Consider the following 20,508-nt stretch of genomic DNA (forward strand, 5'->3'; position numbering starts at 1 on the left):
CTTGTTGGGTCAAAGGGCCTGTTTCCACACTGTAGGGAATTTAATCTAATCTAAATTGCCCAAAGTATTGAGGGATATACATGTTCTGTGTGTTAGTCACGGGTAAATGTAGGATAATAGGGTAGGGATATGGGTCTGAGTGGGTTACTCTTTGACAGGTCGGTGTGGACTTGTTGGGCTGAAGGGCCTGTTTCCAATCTGTAGGCATTCTCTGTATTCTATGGAGTCTGATAGTAGGGAGACCAGAATTTCACACAATATTTCAATAGTGGTCGGTCCAATGTCCTGTACAGCTGCAACATGACCTCCCAACTCCTATACTCCATGTTCTGACCAATAAAGGCAAGCATATCAAATGCTGCCTTTCCTGTCTGCGACTCCACTTTCAAGGAACTATGAACCCGCACTCCAAGGTCACTGTTCAGCAACACTCCCCAGGACCTTACCATGAAGTGTATACATTTTGATCTGATTTGCCTTTCCAAAATGCACCTTGCATTTATCTAAATTAAGCTCCATCTGCCACTCCTCAGCCCATGTTATTATTTTGAATGATAAGTTAAAACTGGCATCATGGAAACTTTTTAATTAAAAACAGAAGAGTTAATTTCAATAAAGGGTGAAACTCATTACGAAGTGAATGCTGTCTTAATAAGACAAGATTTGGAGATGCCGGTGTTGGACTGGGGTATACAAAGTTGAAAATCACAATACCAGGTTATAGTCCAACAAGTTTATTTGGAAGCACTAGCTTTCGGAGCGCTGCTCCTTCATCAGATGGTTGTGGAGCATAAAATTGTAAGACACAGATCTTACGATCATATACTCCACAACCACCTGATGAAGGAGGAGCGCTCTGAAAGCTAGTGCTTCCAAATAAACTTGTTTGACTATAACCTGGAGTTGTGATTTTTTTTTAAGTTAATAAGACAAGTCTGTTTGATGCCTGGTATTAGTTTGGTTTTGGTTCTAATTAATGTTTACTGTAATTTGGACTGGAGGCTCTAAAACAGCTTCAGCATTTGAGGGCTGATTGAGCACCACTTTTATTGGGCTGTGTATATGAACTGGAAAACACCACTTCAAGTGAAGGTTATAATGTGCTGCTGATGTGCAGTTCCAGGATGACAAGCGAACCAATAGGCAGGGAGCACAAGATTTTGGGTGCAACATCAAAGATTCAGGTGGGCAGGATCCAGAGACGGAGAAATGTTTTGTTTTCAGTGGGCAAGGAAACCTTCACCCTTCTCTTCCCCTCTCCTGCAGTAACTGGTTCTGCTTTTCGTAGTTTAATCTATTTTCTTTTCATCCTGCAAACTAAAAGGAACCTCCATAAGTTACCAATGACCAAGCACTCTTGCTTTTTCTCTTTGTGACTCAATGCGTCAGTCATGCGAAGTTCCTCAGCACTTACTATTTTTAGGTGAAGCCCTCAGAATTTTTCAGATAACTTTTGCTGGAGTGTTGACAAAGTCTTGACCAAGTACCCAGGAAATTGACTGTGTTCAAAAATCTTCTTCAAACTTGCAGTAGCAAGTGAACTGTGAAAGGGGTTATAGCTTGAAGTGCTGTACAAAATATTTTGCTAAAATAGCTTACTCTCAATCAGCTGGTTGATGTTGGGAGAGGCCCTTTGGGCATGCACTATTCACAAAATGCCACACAGCCATTTTAATGAATGCTAGCAGGCAATTTAAGTGGCAGTCAACTGTGTATTGATTATCTGGGCAAATGTTCCTAGTGTCAGCTTTCATTCTTTTGCTGAGATGGGCTAGTCTGGGTGTTTTGACTTTCGACAACAATTTGGCCACCTTCGGGCTCATTAGGACCTAAAGGAACTGGTGAAAATACACAGATCAGCATTTGAAAAAATGACAGGTGTGAATACTGTCTCAACCTGATTTTAACTAGTATGCAGTTCAGTTTTCATTCTCCTATTTATTGTACAGTAGTGTGTTTAAATACAATATTAACCAGATACTTGGCTCAGCTGTACAATTATGATACAGCTCTTTAGCTATTGTTAATAACAACTATTAGTTAAAGCCAATCACAATGAATTTTTGTCAACTTATGACCAAATGTCAACTTTTCTGGCAATGGCAAGGAAATTTTGTATTAATGATATAGACACCTAGTGGTATTTTGCTTTTAAACCATCTTGCTATTTTGAGACTAATTGTTATACCATCTGTTTTCAGTGTCTACACGTTTGGAGATAAAGTTTGCAGAACCACCAAAGACCATGAAAAATAGACAGTGCCCTCATTTAAGGTGAAAGCACTGTTTACACAGACTTGCTATTAAAAATGCTTTTGCAATACAGCATCTGCTTGCTTTTGTTGGAACTAAAAATGTTCAAGATTGAAGTATGCATAGGAACAAACAAGTTAGGACTGGGAGTAAGGCTCTTCTTGCCCATTGACCTTTTCCATTATTTAATAAAATTGTGGCTAAGCTGATTGTAGTGTTAATTCCAGATTCCTGATTACACCAATAACCTTTAAATCCCTTGTCCACTAATTTGTCCACCTCTGCCTTAAAAGTGTTCAAAGCTTCTGCTTTCATTGGCCTTGTGAGGAAGAGAGTTCAGAAGATTCACAACTGTTTGAGAGAAAATAATTAACCTCATGTGTACAGTTTTGGTCGCCCTGCTATTGGAGATATATTATTAAATTGGAGAGAATTCAGGAAAGGTTTACCAGGATGTTGCCAGGACTGGAGGTTTTGAGTTCGAAGGCCAAACTCTGGATTTTTTTTTAACAGGCACGTAGAAGGCTGAGGAATGACCTTAGAGGTTTGTAAAATCATGAGTGTCATAAGTCAAGTGAATAGCAAAAATGTTTTCCCTAGGATGGGTGAGTTCAAAATCAGGAGAAATATTTTTAAGGTGAGATAAGAAATTTAAAAGGGACCTGAGGGCCAGTTTTTTCACACACAGGGTGGTGAGTTTCTGGAATGAACTGCTAGAAGAAAAGCTAGATGCGGGTACAGTTATAACATTTCACAGAAATTTGGTTAGGTACATGGGATATGGGCCAAACGCAGGCAAATGAGGCTAGTTTTATTTGGGAAACTTGGTCGGCATGGACGAGTTGGACCAATGGATCTTTTTCCATGCTTTATGACTCTGACTCCGTCTTAATGGAGATCCCCTTATTTTTAAATAATGTCCCTAGTTCTAGATTAGGAGAGATATTTAGCATGGAAACAGACATTTCGGTCCAATTCGTCCATGCCGACCACATTTCCTTGATAATTCTGGTTCCATTTGCCAGCATTTGGCCCATATCCCTCTTAACCCTTCCTTTTCATATAGCCATCCAGATGCTTTTTAAATGTTGTAATCATACCAGCCTCCACCATTCCCTCTGGCATCTCAATCCATACATTTAGCATCTCCATGAAAAAATGCCCCTGAGGTCCTTTTTTTATCTGTCCCTTCTTACCTCAAAACTATGCTCTCTGGTTTTGGACTCCCCCCACCCCAGGGGAAAAGACTTTGTCTCTTTGCCCTATCCATGCCCTCATAATTTTATAAACCTCTATAAGGTCACCCCTCAGCCTCTGATGATCCAGGGAAAATAGCTCCAGCCTATTCACCTTCTCCCGATAGCTCAAATCCTCAACCTGGCAACATCTGTGTAAATCTTTTCTGAACTCTTCCAAATTTCACAACATCCTTCCCAAAGCAGGCAGACCAGAAATGCATGCAATACTCCAAAAGTAGCCAAACCAATGGTCTAGAATCTTTCATGAACAGAAACATCCTTTCCTGTTCACCACGTCAAGCTCCGTCAGTTTTGTATATTTCAATCAACTCAAGTCTTACTCTTCTAAACTCAAACAGATACAAGCCAAACCTGTCCCACCTTTATTCATACGATAATCCACCCACTGCTTCCTTAAATAATGTACACAATACAGCAGATATGTTTTGATCAATGTCCTGTATAACTGATTCAAACCCTCCTTACTTTTGAATTCAGTTCCCTTTGCAATGTGTGACAACATTCTATTACCAAGTACTTAGGAAAGCTGAACCCTGTGCGCTAGTGTTTCGTGATTCATGCATGAGAATACCCAGACTCTCATCTCTGCAGTCGCTGTCCATTTAGTTAAAATGTTTTTATATTTATTCCTGCCGAAATGGATAGTTGCACATTTTTTCATATTATACTGTAGTTGCCAGATCATTGTGCACTCACTTAACTTAGATATATCTCCGAGGTAAAAACAATGACTGCAGATGCTGGAAATCAGATTCTGGATTAGTGGTGCTGGAAGAGCACAGCAGTTCAGGCAGCATCCAAGTAGCTTCGAAATCGACGTTTCGGGCAAAAGCCCTTCATCTCCTTCTACTCCTTGTGTCCACTTTGCAGCTTACATTTTTGCTTTTTCTATAGCAGCCATACTATCTGTCCCTTTATCCAAGTCATTAATATAAATTGTCAAAAGTTGATTCATTGATCCCTGTGGCACACTACTTGTTTCATCTTTTCAACCAATTTGTCTACTCTTTCCTGTTAGCAATCCAGTTTTCTGTCCATGCCAAAATGCTACTCTAACGTCATGCTGCTTTTTTTTTGTCTATAATAATCTTTTGATGTGGCACCTTTATCAAGCACTTTTTCCACAGAGTGTCTTACTATTTCAACAAGACCAATAAGTTTTGTTTTTAGTGGTAACTCCTATACCTGACGACAGTCCATTTGAAAGATTAACCATGGCTCACTTGATTTCCACCTTTAAGCAGAAAGCCAAGAGCAAGTTCCATTCCACTAGCTTGAACACACAATTTAGAATGACATGTCAGTCCATACTGAGGTGTAATTTTTCAAAAGCACATTCACGTGAGACTCCATCTATCCCCTTACATGAATGTTAAAGTTCCCAAACCAAAACCACTGAAATCAATTATCTGCTTATATCATTGCATGTTGAACTTAGCTGTTGTGTTGTCATACTTATGTCAATTGTGACATTTTAAAAGTTAATGAAATATTATGACCATGATACCTTTTGAGACATTTTGAAGATGTGAGAGCTCAGCATACTGTGGATCTCTCTCTGCCTCAGAAATAGTTGAGGCCAAAACATGAAATGTTTTTGAGAAGGAGTTAGATATGGTTCTTAGGGCTAAAAAAGATCAAAGGGTTTGAGGACAATGTGGAAACAGGATACTGAATTGATGGTAGGCCATGATCTTGCTGAACAGTGAAGCAGGCTCAAAGTATTGAATGCCCTATTCCTATTCCTATTTTTCACACAAAAATAAATATTTCTGTGCAAAAGCACATTTGTCGAAGCTTTCATTTTGCCCTTATCAATACAGGTCTCAAAAAATATATTAAGAGAAACCTTGACCGATTAGACTGGTTATCGTCATGGAGAGTGCTGCACTCAGTGACAACAGATAGTTAACTGCTAAGTTTTGTTGAAATTTTAATCGGGAATTGCCCATGATATGAGCCAGAGAATAGTTGGCATTTATTCTGTTGTATCGTGGTGTAGCATGTGTATGGTTCTTTCTGTCTGCCTTGTTTTTTAATATATTGTAGTTTCCAGTACATGTACATGAACTACACTGTGAACTTGACCGATCCTAAATTGATTGTCAGTGAAATTCCTCATTAGGGTTATTTAGTAAATGTTGTCCAAATGCAGAATCAAATCTAATGTTTCATGCTACGCAAGTTTTGTAAATAAGGTTGGGCTGGCCATTACCGTGCATGATCTGCCAGTCTTTTGAATGTATGGATGACACCAGTATGATCACACCGGCACTGAATTTACACATTAATAAACCACATTGCCCATTTGTATGATAGGCAGGACATCTTTTATTGGCATCCTGTTAGTGATGAACACCACTTGTGTTGCTGCAGCCTAGTATCAGTGTGAACCAGTTAGCTTCACCAACTGCTTAAACATTTGAGATACTTTACCTTACCTTTCCATGGTAATCTGTCGTAGACAAGGCATTTATTTTTTTCAGGATGAAAAATGACCAGCGTCAGGCCCTTTCAACAAGAAATGATCTGATCAGGATAACAATTATTCTGCAGGATGGCTTTAATGTGCTCTGTTTCAGCATCAGACTTGCATCAGACCAGGAGTAGAACATCCCTGACTAGTTTTCCTTGATCAAGGAAAAGGAGCTGATTTGACTCATCCATTTCACTTGTCAATTTGAACACAGAATATAGCCCATTAAGGCATGTCAGGAAACTCTTACTGGCAGCTGCAAGTTCACATGTACTAAACGTATCATCTAAGTGTTGGAAGCACCTAAGGGTAGGAGGTTAGGTGCCATTTCATCACAAACAAGTTTCTCAGGATCCTGAAAGATATATGTAAGAATTAGATTCCACAAGTGATCCCATAGTGGCATCATACTTGTCCTTGCCTATGATTGTTTCTGTACAACATGAACGTGTCAAATAGTTGAATGACATTTTGAGCAAGTTTTCCACAAGAGGTGAAGGATTACTTCATGTTTGCGAAGACCATTTGGTAACACTGCTCATTTGTCATTGCCAGCCATTTGCCAGTGTAGTGTTTGAGGAAGCCATAGACAGTTACATTGCTGTATTATATTGTGACAAACTAGAACTAGTCCCTTGTGTGAATTAGTATCATTGAATCTATGAACTCAGTAAATTGTGCAGGTGAATTCAGTTTTAATGACGTGGTGTAATAACCAAATAAATGTTGCTGTGGAATTCCTGCTAGGCCCAACTCTTGCAAACTTCTTTGCCATGAGAAATGTGTCTTTAAAGAAATGACATCCAATTTCCTACTCCTTGTGTATCTCTCGATGTTAATGATATGTTTGCTGTAATATAAGCAAAGTACTCAAGAAACTCAGTAGGTCTGAGAAGAAGAGAGAAAGAGTGAATGGTTTGAGTCCAATATGAATCTTCAGAGCGGAGTAGAGTTCTGCTGTATAGAGTTCTGAATAAGACTCATGAGACATGAAAAGTTAATATTCTGACTTGCTGAGTTTCTCTTGCATTTTGTTTTTATATCACGATTTCCAGCATTTGCAGTAGTTTGCTTTTATTTGATATGTTTGCTAAAGTTGAATCCTCAGCTGCATGTAAGAAGTTCCTTGTGTCTTAATGAGTTTCATTTAATGCTTAAATGCATTTTTTTAAATGGAATCTGTCAAATCCAGTTACTTTGATTTTTGTTTATTTCAAAATATACTTTATTCATGTAAATAAATCTCTGGTACTTGTACATTTTTCCATGTTGTTCATAGTTATATACATTGCATGTCTTAACATTACAAAGAACAAATTGAATTAATCAAATTCACAGTTATCCTATTAACAGTTACATTTATTAACTATCCAGTCTCTTGGTATTTGGCTGTGGCTTCAGCGGGACCTACCTAAAGAGTGGGTGCCCTGTTATATGAAAGCAAATTAAACTTCTTTAACCCCAAGTTTATGGGGTTACCATTGTCCATTTGACTGTCCTGTCTCTGGGGTAGCTTGTCTACATCCCCATGGTAAGCACGAACTGCTGGACCTTCGCTGGGCTGAGGTAGCTATCCAGCTCCTCACTGGGGTCATTTGCCCGCGCTGGTGTCATTGAGCCAAGGCAAGGGGCCTCCCTGTCCAGTTCTGTGTCTGACAGTGGGACTGTCAGAGGATCACAGCTCTCGGTTGCCTGTAGTTGTGGGCCAATGGGTACCTCCTGGTTCTCACTGGGTGGAGGGTGGACTTCGGGGGGTCCATTGTTTCCTGGTTGGGAGGAAATGCCCTCCTCTTTACCGACGGCGCTCTGTCTCTTCTTCTGGTGGTGATGGCCTTCTTTGCGTCCATCTTCCCCCTCCGAAGAGCTGGCCGTCCCTCCCTCGTGCAGCTGTCTTTTCCCCTTTTGCTGGGGGGCTTTGGGAGCCTGGCAAGATTTCCTCTTCCTGTTTTTAACAGGTATCCACTCCTCTGCCTGCTTGATTACCTCCTCCTCCATTTCTTCCATCTGCCCGGCTAGAGCTAGGATCAGCTGCTGTATCTCTCCGCTGGCTGCCGCCTCCTCCACTCCAGCCTGTTCTTCTTTCTGGGTGCCACCAGACTCCGTTTCCCTGCTGTCCGGGTGGACCTTACTGGTCTTTGGGGGTCCACGGGTCACATTGCCACCTCCCGCCATCTGTGCGTAAGTGGGGCCCCCCCATCTTGGGCAGGTCTTATACATGTGGCCCACCTCTCCGCACAGGTTGCAGCTCTTTTCTTCCTGACAGTCCTTAGTCAAGTGACCCTCCTGTTTGCAGTTCCTGCAGATGGTCACTTTGCAATCCGCCGCCATGTGTCCCGACTTCCCGCAGGTTCGGCACTTTCAGCTGCCCTGCATATGTCAGGTAGCCTCTGCTCCCTCCAATTGCGAAGCTCGAGGGTGGGTGGAGGATGTTCCCACTGTCATCGGCCCTCAGAGTTACCCTGACCTGCCACTTACTGGTCCAGATCCCAAAGGGGTCGATCACATCAGTGGCTTCTCCCTCAACTTGGACGTACCTTCCCAAGAAGGTCAGGACATCAGCCGCTGGAACATAGGGATTGTATATATGGATTGTAACAACCCGATTCCTCTGTGCAGGAAGCACACACAATGGGGTCGCTGACAAGATGGAAAACAGCGGCTCCCCTTCCTTCTCCTTGAAGACCTTCAGGAGCTGTTCGCACTGCTTCACGCTTCTGAAGGTCACATCAAAGTAGCCTGCCCTAGGGAAATCCTGCAGGCAGTACAAGTCCACAGCAGCAAACCCACAGCATCCCAACAGTACCTTCTTGATAAACAGGGTGCGGTCAAGCGGCGTACGATCCTCAATCTTCTTCACAGTTACCCTGACTGTGTTCCGAACCCCCTGCCCAGGGCTGCGGGCAGCTGTCGAGGCCATAGCTCTGAGGTTGGCTGGTCCCTGAATTGGTGTTAGGCCGAAGCCAGCATGAAGATCCACCAAGAGCAGGTCAGCACAACCAAACGATCCTCCAACGTCCAATCACGATCCAGCGATGATCTCTTCATTAGCTCTGATGACTCGCAACTCGACACCTGTCCTGATAAGAACAGACACTTGATCTTAGCCAAAAGGCCTTTGATATCCTAGTTAAGAGATTGGCTGGGGGTACCTATTTCAGTTGTTAATATATGCATTGGGATTCCTATAGTTGCATGCACTGTTTGCCTTGTGGTGTGTTTGATCTCAAAAGATGACATTAACATGTACTGGAAGCTACATATATTAATACACCAGACACTGTTCTTTGCAGGCAAAAAGAACTGTACATGTGCTGCACCTATTCACTGTCACTATTGTGTTGCATTCTCTGATTCGTTTCCTGGAGAATATATTGACCAATCAACGTTAACTTGCACAATTTAAAACAAAGCTTGGCAATTAACTGTCATCATCACTAATTGCTAATTCTCCATTGTAATGCCACTATCAGATTTCACTTATTCTCCTCTCATAACATTTTTTTTCCTTTACATTGATATTTCATGCAAATTGTTTTGAAAGTTGTAAGAGAAAAATCATTGACAAAATGTGTCTATTGTTAAGAGCACTCAAATTCTGTAGTATCAATCATCTACAAGTGCACAATCCTTTATCTGAAATGCTTGGGACCAGCTGGTTTTCGGAATTCAGAATTTCTCAAATTGCAGAATAAGTAGCGGTTTAATGGAGAAATTTCTTAGAATCTTTCCAAAGAACAGACTTGCTGTGAGTAAAACTGGCCTTGAAATAAAATTGAGGCCTGCCAGTACTGGGCCATGCCCCACCACGTCGCATCTGAGTGACACACCGAGTGGGTGTTGACTTGGGTCAACTGTTTGCGCGCTAAATAGAGTCATAGAGATGTACAGCATGAAAACAGAGCCTTCGGTCCAACCCGTCCATGCCGACCAGATATCCCAACCCAATCTAGTCACACCTGCCAGCACCCGGCCCATATCCCTCCAAACCCTTCCTATTCATATACCCATCCAAATGCCTCTTAAATGTTGCAATTGTACCAGCCTCCATCACTTCCTCTGGCAGCTCATTCCATACACGTACCACTCTCTGTGTGAAAAAGTTGCCCCTTAGGTCTCTTTTATATCTTTTCCCTTTCGCCCTAAATCTATGCCCTCTAGTTCTGGACTCCCCAACCCTAGGGAAAAGACTTTGCCTATTTATCCTATCCATGCCCCTCATAATTTTGTAAACCTCTATAAGGTCACCCCTCAGCCTCCGACGTTCCAGGGAAAACAGTTCCAGCCTGTTCAGCTTCCCCCTGTAGCTCAAATCCTCCAATCCTGGAAACATCCTTGTAGGAAGGAGACCAAAATTGCACGCAATATTCCAACAGTGACCTAACCAATGTCCTGTACAGCCGCAACATGACCTCCCAACTCCTGTACTCAATACTCTGACCAATAAAGGAAAGCATACCAAACGCCTTCTTCACTATCCTATCTACCTGCGACTCCACTTTCAAGGAGCTATGAACCTGCACTCCAAGGTCTCTTTGTTCAGCAACACTCCCTAGAACCTTACCATTAAGTGTATAAGTCCTGCTAAGATTTGCTTTCCCAAAATGCAGCACCTCGCATTGATCTGAATTAAGCTCCATCTGCCACTTCTCAGCCCATTGGCCCATCTGGTCCAGATCCTGTTGTAATCTGAGGTAACCCTCTTTGCTGTCCACTACACCTCCAATTTTAACCATGTTAATGAGAAAAATACTTCACAAAAAAACCTTTGGACTTTGGAGCTTTTCGGATTTTGAGCTTTCATAGAAATGGTTGTCTACCTGTACTTGCATAAAACAGGTTGTTTCTATGTTGGATTGGCTGGCTGGTAGAAAACCAAATATGCATGAAAATCACCTTTAAATATCAGGATGTAACTAATGAGATCCTACAGAATCTGAGGTAGGCTTCCAACATTTTACAATTTATGTCAATGACTTGAATGAGGGGATTGAAGGCAAGGTGGCTAATTTCATAGATGGTGCAAAGGTAGGTAGGCAAGTTTTGAAGATGACGTAATGAGGATGCAGACCAGTACGCATCAATTCAGTGAATCGGCAAAATCTGGCACTGGAGTACAATGAGGGAAAATGTGAAGTTACTCATTACATAAATGGAGAATGACTGCAAGGTCTATTGAGATCTAGGCATTCTAGTGCATGAGTCACAAAATATTAGTGTACAGCAATGTAGTCAGAAAGGCTAATTGGATTCTAACCTTTATTACAAGCTGAATTGAATATAAAAGTAAGGAGTACTTCAGTTGTGCAAGGCACTATTGAGACCATATTTCAAATTCTTTGTACAATTTTGTCAGTCTTTCTTATGGAAAGAATAAATAAGTTTGAAGTGGTTCAGAGCATATTTGCTCGACTAATATCTGGAAAGAGTGGGTGGCCTTATGAGGAAAAAATTAGAAAGCTGGGTTTGTTTTCACTATGGTCCAAAAGAACAAGGATGGTTTGATTGAAGGTTATAAGATCCTGGTTCTACGAAATGGACATGGAAGGGAGTTCAAAGCTAGGGAATGATATTTTAAAATTAGTTGCTGCAAGTTTTGGACAGATTTTGTGGAAATATTTTCTTTGAGCGGGTTGTACATCTTTTGGAGCTCTGCCTCAAAGTGGTGGAGGTGGGGTCATTGAATATTTTGAAAGCAGAGGGAGATGGATTCTTGTTGGGCAGGAGATTTGAAGGTTTTCAGAGGTTGATGAGCTTGTGGAATTTGGAAAGCAAACAGATCAGCCGTAATCTTATTGACTTGGAAGACCAAACGGCCTCATAATTTCCTAATTCATATGTATATTAATGTATTCTTATTTTGTTTGCTATTTGGACTTAAAACATTTTTTCAAACTTTTGTTGTGGGCAAATCACCATAACTTACCTTTAATCTGACTATTTATTAAGAAATCTCCCAGGTAATCAAGTACTGAAGCAGTGATTTAAACTCTAATGTATGTAGCAACCAAACTAAGACCCCTTAAATAAGCAAGTTAAGCCTCATACCTCAACTTGGCTCTTCCCCAATTAATGGTGGAGTTTAGCTATGATTCCAACCAGAAGTGTCTGTCTCTGGAACTAATTCAGGGTTCAATGCTTGTGCATTGTTGTTCTTCAGAGTTCTGCTAATGAAGGGTTCTTGTGTTAGATTCTTGTACAGACTTTTGTCCTCTAGATCTATGTTGTGATATTAATGATGATTCTTTAGATTTTTTTCATCCAAAATATTGCAGGTCTGCAGTTTGCCCTCTTATCAGAAATAGCTTCCTTGTTCCTTGCTGCATTTGGCATTGACTGTCTATTTGAAGACACCGCTTTCCTGTGATTCTCTCTTTAAATTCTTCAGCAGGGCAATCAGTTCTCCCTGTGGCATGAAGCAGCCAGTAACCAAATAGATGTCAAAACCATTCTGTTCATGTAGTTTCAACTCCTTCTGTTCCCAGGCATGACTAATTGCTTTCAATTCCTGTAGACGTTTGTCCTTGTCATTTAATAGTTTATTGTAGGCACACTTATTGCTGCTTCTTTCAGTGGGTAACTGTTTATCTTTATTGATTCTTTCAATACATGAGCAGTTACTGAAGCTGATGTTTATAATATCACACCTTGCTCCAGTGTCATAAGAAATTCGGAGTAGTAATACCTTGGTGTCCCTTGGGGATGACAAAATTTGCTAAAGTGCCTGGTCACCTTCAGGAAGCCTTAATTTTGATCGGTGAAGGACAAGATAGGCTTTTGTGTTGATGCTCCGAGTGTTGAATACTTTTCCCAGCATTGAGTGTCTAGCCTCTTCTGTGAAATTACAGTTGGGAAGTGACGAAAACCTGTGGGACTATATGTTTACCAGGACTCTGCCTGCATGAGAGAGCAACAAAGTCTTCGGAAGGGAGAACATTTAAAATATGTTACTTTTTATTCTTGAATGTGGTTTTTTTAATATCCCAACTTAAACTTGGTTAGCAGATCTAATCAGAAACAATTTTACAAATTGAAATTGCTATTATATGTCTTTGATTTTTCTTTGTAGACACCACAGTGGGATTGCTGGTGAGCTTGTGAAGGGAGCCCTGTCTGTAGCAGCCTCTGCTTATAAGGCTCTTTTTTCAGGGGATACCAGTGTGACTCAGGTATTTATTTTTTAAATAAAACCATTGGATGACTGTTATCATAGATCCACAAGATGGTTTTTAGTGCCTTAAAGGTTAATGTGATCTGTGTATTCTTAGCGACATTACACTATTAATAAAAAATTATGATCATCCATTTCTACATTGAGGCCTATTCTGTGCTTCAAAAGTTATAGCTATTTGAAACTGAGTACTTCCCAGTGATACTAACCCAGCTGATGAATAGGATTAGCGGAAGCCAGACAGCCGCTCATATACTTAGCCAGGTAGGAGGAAACTAATAAAAGTGAGGTGAAAATATTTTGCTAAAGCTCCCTTTTTACACTTTATTATGACTGCCTGAGTCAGGTTAAATGAGATATTTAGACAAATTATGTCACTTTGGTCACTGTTATTTCTCAATATTAGTCCAAAAACCAAGTGCTGTCATGGTAAATCCTTTGTCTATCTTCAACAATTTACATTATTTTGACTGGTAAGGACTTTTTAAAAAGTTCATCATGGAATATTGATATCACTGGATAGGCTAATATTTGTTGTCCATCCCTCACTTGCCAGGGGAAAGTAGTAGTGAACTGTCTCCTTGACAGTTCAGTGGGCTAGGGAGACTCACCGCTATTAGAATATGAGTTCCAGGATTTTGACCCAGTGACAATGAAGGAACAGTGATAGAACTCCTAAGTCTGGTATGTTCGATCCTATTACTCCCTTTTTCCACCAGGTATACTCCAAAATGGTAGAAAGGTTACTGTCACCAAAGAAAGTTATAAACTTAGTGAATAAAATAGTCAGTGTCTGACTGAATTTAATACTGTTTCATTGAATAGGTTGGTGCCTAATTTTCAGGCCTGTGGTGCAGATAACCATGAATTTTTAGGATTAGCTGGCTGGTTGGTAGGTAGGTAGAATACTGGTGTAAATGCCCTGAAGATAGCTGATTTTTAAGATCAGATGTTAGAATCTCTGCAAATAAATGAAGATCTAATTCTGTCAAGGTGATTGAATTTTCATAGAACGCCAAATTGGAAGAAGTGACAAATGATGGTTTGAGCACAGTGCACAAATCAAAAAGATCACTGGAAGCTTCATCAGTTAATGTTGCTATTTCATATGTAAAATTGAGTTTCAGTTACAAAAGAATGCTATGTAGAAAGATGATTGGTTAGATGATATGGATAGATGGTTAGTTTCTCAATAAGTAGTAGATCTTTCACCAAAACAATTGATACCATGGTCACAGGCAGTTGGAAAAGTGAAAAATCAGAAATTGTGCTGATAGATAGTAATTTATAACGAGATGCAATTTTAAAATTACCTGACCTTGCCACATTTCGAATACTACATGCAGTTTGCCTATTTGTTTAAAGTATAGTATCTCTTGTATATGTGTGCTTCCCTAATTCTGGACATTTGATTTGATTTCAATTGCTTCACCATGTTGTGCTTATACTTTCAGCTACCTGAGGTCTAAGCTCGGAATTCTCTCCCTAAGCCTCTTCATAATCACTATCTTCTTAAAGTGATCCTTGAAACCTACATCTCTGATCAAGCTTTCCGTCTTGTGCCCTACTATCTCCATCCATAGCTCAGTGTCATTGTTTCACAACATTCTGTGAAGTGCCTTTGGAAAGCTTAAATATTAAAGACCCAATAGAAATTGTCGATGTTGTATCAAGTTCTTGAAGGAAATGGAAAAGAGTGCTGCTAAATTACATCTAAAGTAGTTTTGAATAAAGGCTAAGGAGGGAATATTCTGTTGCAGAATAATGGAAAAGGCAAAGGATTAGTTGAGGATGGGGGAATACTTAATCTGAAAAAGCATTATTGTAATAAATTTTAAAATTGCCTTGTGCAGTTAGATGCAAGTGAGTTGGCAGACCAAACAACAGTAACATAAAACTACTGTGGCTCTAACAGCATGTCAGAGGTTCAGAATCCTTCAGTGAGTAACTCACCTTCTCAAAGCCTGACCATCCTCTGCAAAGTAGAAGTGTGATGGAATCAACTTGCTTTGAGTACTGCTACAACAACACTCAAGAAACTTGACACCACCCAAGACAGAGCAGCCTGTTGATTGAAACCCATTACAAACATTCAGTCACTCCACCACATGTACTTAAAATTAGAAGTAGTTTTTTTTTGTCACATGTACTCAAGTACAATGGTACAGGAATATAGTAAAGTGTAAAAAGCTGCCACTTCTGGCGCTGACTAGCTACAAAGGTGCCCAGGTACAAAGTCTTAAGTATAAATTAGAAAAATAATGAAACAAAGTTAAAAGTTCAGTGTTACTGTCCTTCTAAAGCAGAGAAAGAGATTTGAGAAAAAAAAAGCAGATGGAGCAAACGAGTCCATGCTGGACTTCAACTCAAGCCCACTCTGGGCTTCACTTCAAGGCCAGGAGTCCCTTGAGTCCACACTGGACCTCACTTGGAGTCTGAGCAGCATTGTATACCATCAACAAGTTCTCTTGCAGAAATTCATCAAGGCCCTTTAGCACCTTTCAGCCCCACAACCGATACCATCTTGAAAGACAAGAGCAGCAGTTGCATGGAAATGCCACCAGCTGCAATTTCCCCTCAAAAGCACTCACCATCAAAACTTGGAAATGTAATGCTCTTTCTTAAGTGTCACTGAGTCAAAATCCTCCAACGCCCTCCCTAAAAGTACTGTGGCTGTGTCTATAGTAAATGGATTGCAGCAGTTTGTGATGGCAGCTCAACGTTCTCTTCTCAAGGGCAGTAGAGAAGAATGTTGATAATATCAATAATGTGTGCAATCCCTAAATTAATTTGTTTTTAAAAGTCATGAACGGAACCCTTTTTAGAAATGAGGTTAAAGGATGAGCTGATATGGGTCCTCTGATAATGATTGGATTAGTGATAGTAGATTTTATTCTCTGACAGTCTAGAGGGTAGATATTCAAAATAATTAGTAATAAAATTAAATACTTCCAAAGCATAGTGTGGATGATGATAAATTTCAGCTGTTTATGTGTTGAAAAGGTCCTGCTGAACTCAATTTCTAACTTGTTTTCCTCTGCTTAGGCTGAAGCAACAGAAAATCAAACTGCATCTATGATGGATATTCTTTTTGAAATGGGATTTTGTGACAGACAACTAAATATGAAACTGCTCAAAAAACATAGCAACAATCTTGTTGAAGTTGTCACTGAACTTCTCCACATCAATGAGAACGACTGGCATGCTAATCGGCATTGAATATACACGTTTACATGGATCACATCTTAGTTAACATGAGCTGCCACTTTTTTTTGCACAATAGCAGTAATCAAGGATAACACCCACACGACGATATCAATATTCTAAGAGTTCATTTTCAGTGATGTGCTCCATTGCATTAACGTGGAGTTCATTTATTATTGAGAAAAGTAATGTGCTTGCTTTCTCTATTCCATATTAATCCACAACTCACGACTTAGTGGGGGTTTTTATAAAGTTAAAGCCAGAAGAAAAGCAGCTCAAGATGTTTGTGAGTCTTTGAGTCTGTTTAATTTTTTTTGGAAAATTGGTCCATGTTGTTGGTCCTCATTACACTAAACTCAGAAAATAGTACATTAAGCACCTCTTTGCATTGCAACATAATGTATATATTTGGTTTTGGAAAAGCAATATAACATGCAGGGTATGATTCCGCGTACAGTTAAACACTACAGTAAATCTGTATCAATGCAATGTGTGTATTAGGGACACGTTCTCACGAACATGTTTTTTAAAAAGTGATTCTTCCAGGGCAGAACATTCTATGAGCTAATAGTATCATTTGGATAGATACAATTGAAACTTTGTTTCAGATTACCCATTTTGAAGAAGCAGTGTGAAACTACTTCTGCAGTTTGATCATTTTTAAATTTGCTGTATAACTCAAATATTCAGTGTAACTGAAACATGCATTAACAATAATAGCACTTGACATAGCCCTTATTCATTTACTAAACAAGTCTGCTGTTATTAGAGATATTATTTTGGGCTGTGGAAAATAGAATGTGTGCGTTGTGCATGGTTAAATTCTTGTGCTTGATAATTTTTTAAGCAGCCCCAATATGCTTAACACAAAATTCGAAGTGTCATAATCAGACTGTTAAAAAGCATTAGTGTGATGGAGATAGGAAAAGCTTAATTTGAAAAAAGAATTCTCCTGGAAGTGGGTAAAAAAAATTACATTTTCTTAATCTTTTATTTATGTTTTCTTCAACTGGTTTATTATATGGAAGTTATGCATTTTGGAATAATCATTGTAGCTTTAGTTGGCTATAATCAATATATGCTTCTGAGGTCTCGTGTCCTCAGTAGATTCGTCTCGGCTATATTGCAAAACTGACATTTAATATTCTAATGATCTAGCCATGTTTTGTGTCCAGTTTTTAGTAGCAACATATGGTAATGTTTGGTTTGAAATCACTCTGTAGGGCTTTGACATAATGTAACTCTCTTAAAGGTACTTTTTCTGTTTAAGGACTGGAGTATATTAAGGATTTTGTATTGATCCAATTGCAGATAATTCCAAATTTGTAGGAACCAGCCTTTGCATGTATTACAATCCATGCAATGATATTATATTCTCCAGCTAAGTAGGCCCGCTATTCTTTTTTTCAGTCTGGAAATGTGGTACTAATTTGTGATACTTGTTAGTTAAATATTCTGATAAAACTTTAATATATAGTTGGGATTTGAAGAATTCTGCTAATATTGAGATTCCGTGAGCTGTTTGCTCATTCTAGCAGTTTCACAGTTTGGTACTTTTTAAAGAATTTAATGTGTACATAATCATTAACGTCTACACACTTTTATCCAAAGGTGGAAGCACATGGTGGGATGTGTATGCCAACTGTTCTATTACTCAAGAAAAAAACCTCTAATAATGCCAGAATCTTTAGATCTGACTTTCTCTCTCTCTCCCTTTTATCCCTCACCTATGAAGAATAAAATTTTGTTCAAGTGGTTGGTTTCTATGACTGAATTGGTAAGCAGTGATTTAGACATTTTTGATGAGGACATCTGTAGTTGGATTCATTAATAGTTGAAAAAAACATCAAAATGAGTTTTGGATGATCTTAGAGTTTCCATAGTTTGGAACTAGTATAAATGTAGTTAATTGGTTACCAACTAGTTTTCCAGGGAATCCTGCTGTTTGAGTAACACAAAAGTAAATATTGGATACGCTAAAGGAAACAAATGCTTAACATAATGTCAATATAGACAGCCAGTATTCTTGGTAAAAGAACACTTTAAACAAGAAGCAACTTGCTCCTTTCTTATAAACTTCCATATCCCGTCATTAGTGATTAAAAGAAAAGAAGTGCTGTAAACCCATTTTTGAACTCTGTTTAATGTTCATCTTTATAAAAAAAGTGAGCATTTTAAAATCTCTGTTTTATAATAATAGCATCATATTTAAGGTTTTGATATAGGAGTCCAGATTCTCAAGATTTGCTCAATACCTTTAGCATCAAGTTTAGCTTCATTGCTGCCAAGATAAAATCAGTGTTGACGTGAGCATTAAGATAAGCATTAAAAGCAATAAGCAGATAAGATAAATAAGATTGGGTTTGATTTCTGTATTTGCCATTTCTAAGATTCTGATATGGAAGCTATGACAATATTTACAGTTTTGGTGGCTATTTTGCAGTAGTTACAAATGTCTTTTAATACTTAAAAGTGTGTTCATTGTAAGAATTTCCACACTAGTTGCTATTGAAGTTGTCCATTCAGTAAGTTGCAGTGCTATAGTACACAATATGTTGGATAGTTAAGGTGGACCTCCTGGACTTCTGTTATAATTAGCATTCTACAATTTTACTCTAAGCTGCACACTTTTAAAGGTCATGAGTACTATGCTGTACTGAATTGTGTGTTGCTGTTTCCTTCAGATAACTGTGTGGTCCTAGTGTAGAATTCTTGAAATTGATATATTGTATCCTATAGAATGCAAGAAAAAGTTGCTGTTTCCCCGTAAACTTTCGCCATGACATAATTTGCAAATTAACATCAGTTATAAAAAAGTAGTTCAAAATATACATCCAATGACTGTACCTTTTTGAAGTGACACAATTATCAGTTTATCTTAACAATCAAGTATTCAAACTAGTATCAAAATGCTAGTATTTTTAGAGGATCTAAAACTAAAAGATCTATTGGTAGATCTGTTACTGTGTAAGAATTCCCTGGTCAACAGGTTTTATACTAACAAGTGATTTACATGTTTACACAGCTCGTCTTCACAGTATGGGCTGAATGAAGGGTGCACACTTGCATTATTCAGTTGATGGGTTCTTCCTTGGTACCGTTCCACCTTAGAATTAATGGCTGGTGATATTACATTTTGAAATAAGAATTGGAGCAAAAATCCTTTAATAAAATAAACTGGAGATAAACGTATACTTCCATGTTTCAAGGACATAATGGATATTACATACATAGGAGCCATTGAGCTTTAATTTATACTGTTCATTCATATTCTGCATCCATTTATCCTTGCACATAATTTATCACAACATTTGCAATTTATTAAGATAAAAATTAATGCTTTAGTAACTTCTGATGGCTTCATTTGCACATTATCTACATTTGCATGTAATTGTCTTAAATCAGTTTTAGAGTATCAACTTGCATATATTGCTCAACCTTCTTCACAGATCTGTATTTTTCTGTCCTTTTAAAATGTGATGTAAATGAATTTTGAATCCCAGATTAATGAATCAATAAAAGTATTGTTTAAGTACAATGAAGTCGTGCCCATATTTATCTTCAGCATCTGTACCATCACAAAAATGGATTGAATTGGTGTTCTGCCAAACGGGTTAGGGCATTTGTTCTGCTTTTGTTTTGTTTTCATTGGTGTTTGTCACTCATCATAAGTGTGATATTGGCCCTTGACTGCTATGAAAAAAATGAGCAACTTCCTGGCAAATATTGTTTTGCAAGGTAATGTGTTCTTTCAAATGTGAATGATGTCTGTTTTCATTTTGTTGCCCTTCAGGAATGTGCGCAAGGTTTTATTTATTTGAAGTAAGAATATCTGTAACTTGAATACTCTGTGTAGTGAAGAAAATGCTGTCTACTTGTAAAGCCACTCCAAACTGGGAAATATTAAGATGATCCACAGTGAATTTTATCTTGCTATATATTTTATACATAAGAGCCACCAGGTATACAGAGGAGGAAAGGACCTGCCCCGCCTGGCCCTTTCCTAGAAGGGTCTCACAATAGATTCATATCTTTTACACAACCAGTTTTTATTTTCAATCACTCATGAGATGTTGGTGTGAATGGGTGTGCCAACGTTTATTGCTTGTCCATATTTGCCTTTGAGATGTTGATGGTATGCTCTCCTC

The 20,508-nt window shown here is 38.9% G+C and overlaps 1 protein-coding gene across 3 annotated transcripts in view; it reads left to right on the forward strand.

The window, feature by feature from the left end:
- Positions 1-19,898, forward strand: part of nbr1a (NBR1 autophagy cargo receptor a) — a 78,747-nt gene extending 58,849 nt beyond the window's left edge. For all 3 annotated transcript variants that reach the window (XM_072561561.1, XM_072561563.1, XM_072561562.1), the window contains exons 20-22: positions 2,202-2,274; positions 13,055-13,154; positions 16,202-19,898. In XM_072561561.1, the coding sequence (XP_072417662.1) occupies positions 2,202-2,274; positions 13,055-13,154; positions 16,202-16,375 (347 nt within the window). In that variant the 3' untranslated portion in view covers positions 16,376-19,898. The remainder of the gene's footprint in view (positions 1-2,201; positions 2,275-13,054; positions 13,155-16,201) is intronic.
- Positions 19,899-20,508: the final 610 nt, after the last annotated feature.

The sequence above is a fragment of the Chiloscyllium punctatum genome, chromosome 42 (assembly GCF_047496795.1).
Source record: "Chiloscyllium punctatum isolate Juve2018m chromosome 42, sChiPun1.3, whole genome shotgun sequence".
Lineage (NCBI taxonomy): Eukaryota > Metazoa > Chordata > Chondrichthyes > Orectolobiformes > Hemiscylliidae > Chiloscyllium > Chiloscyllium punctatum.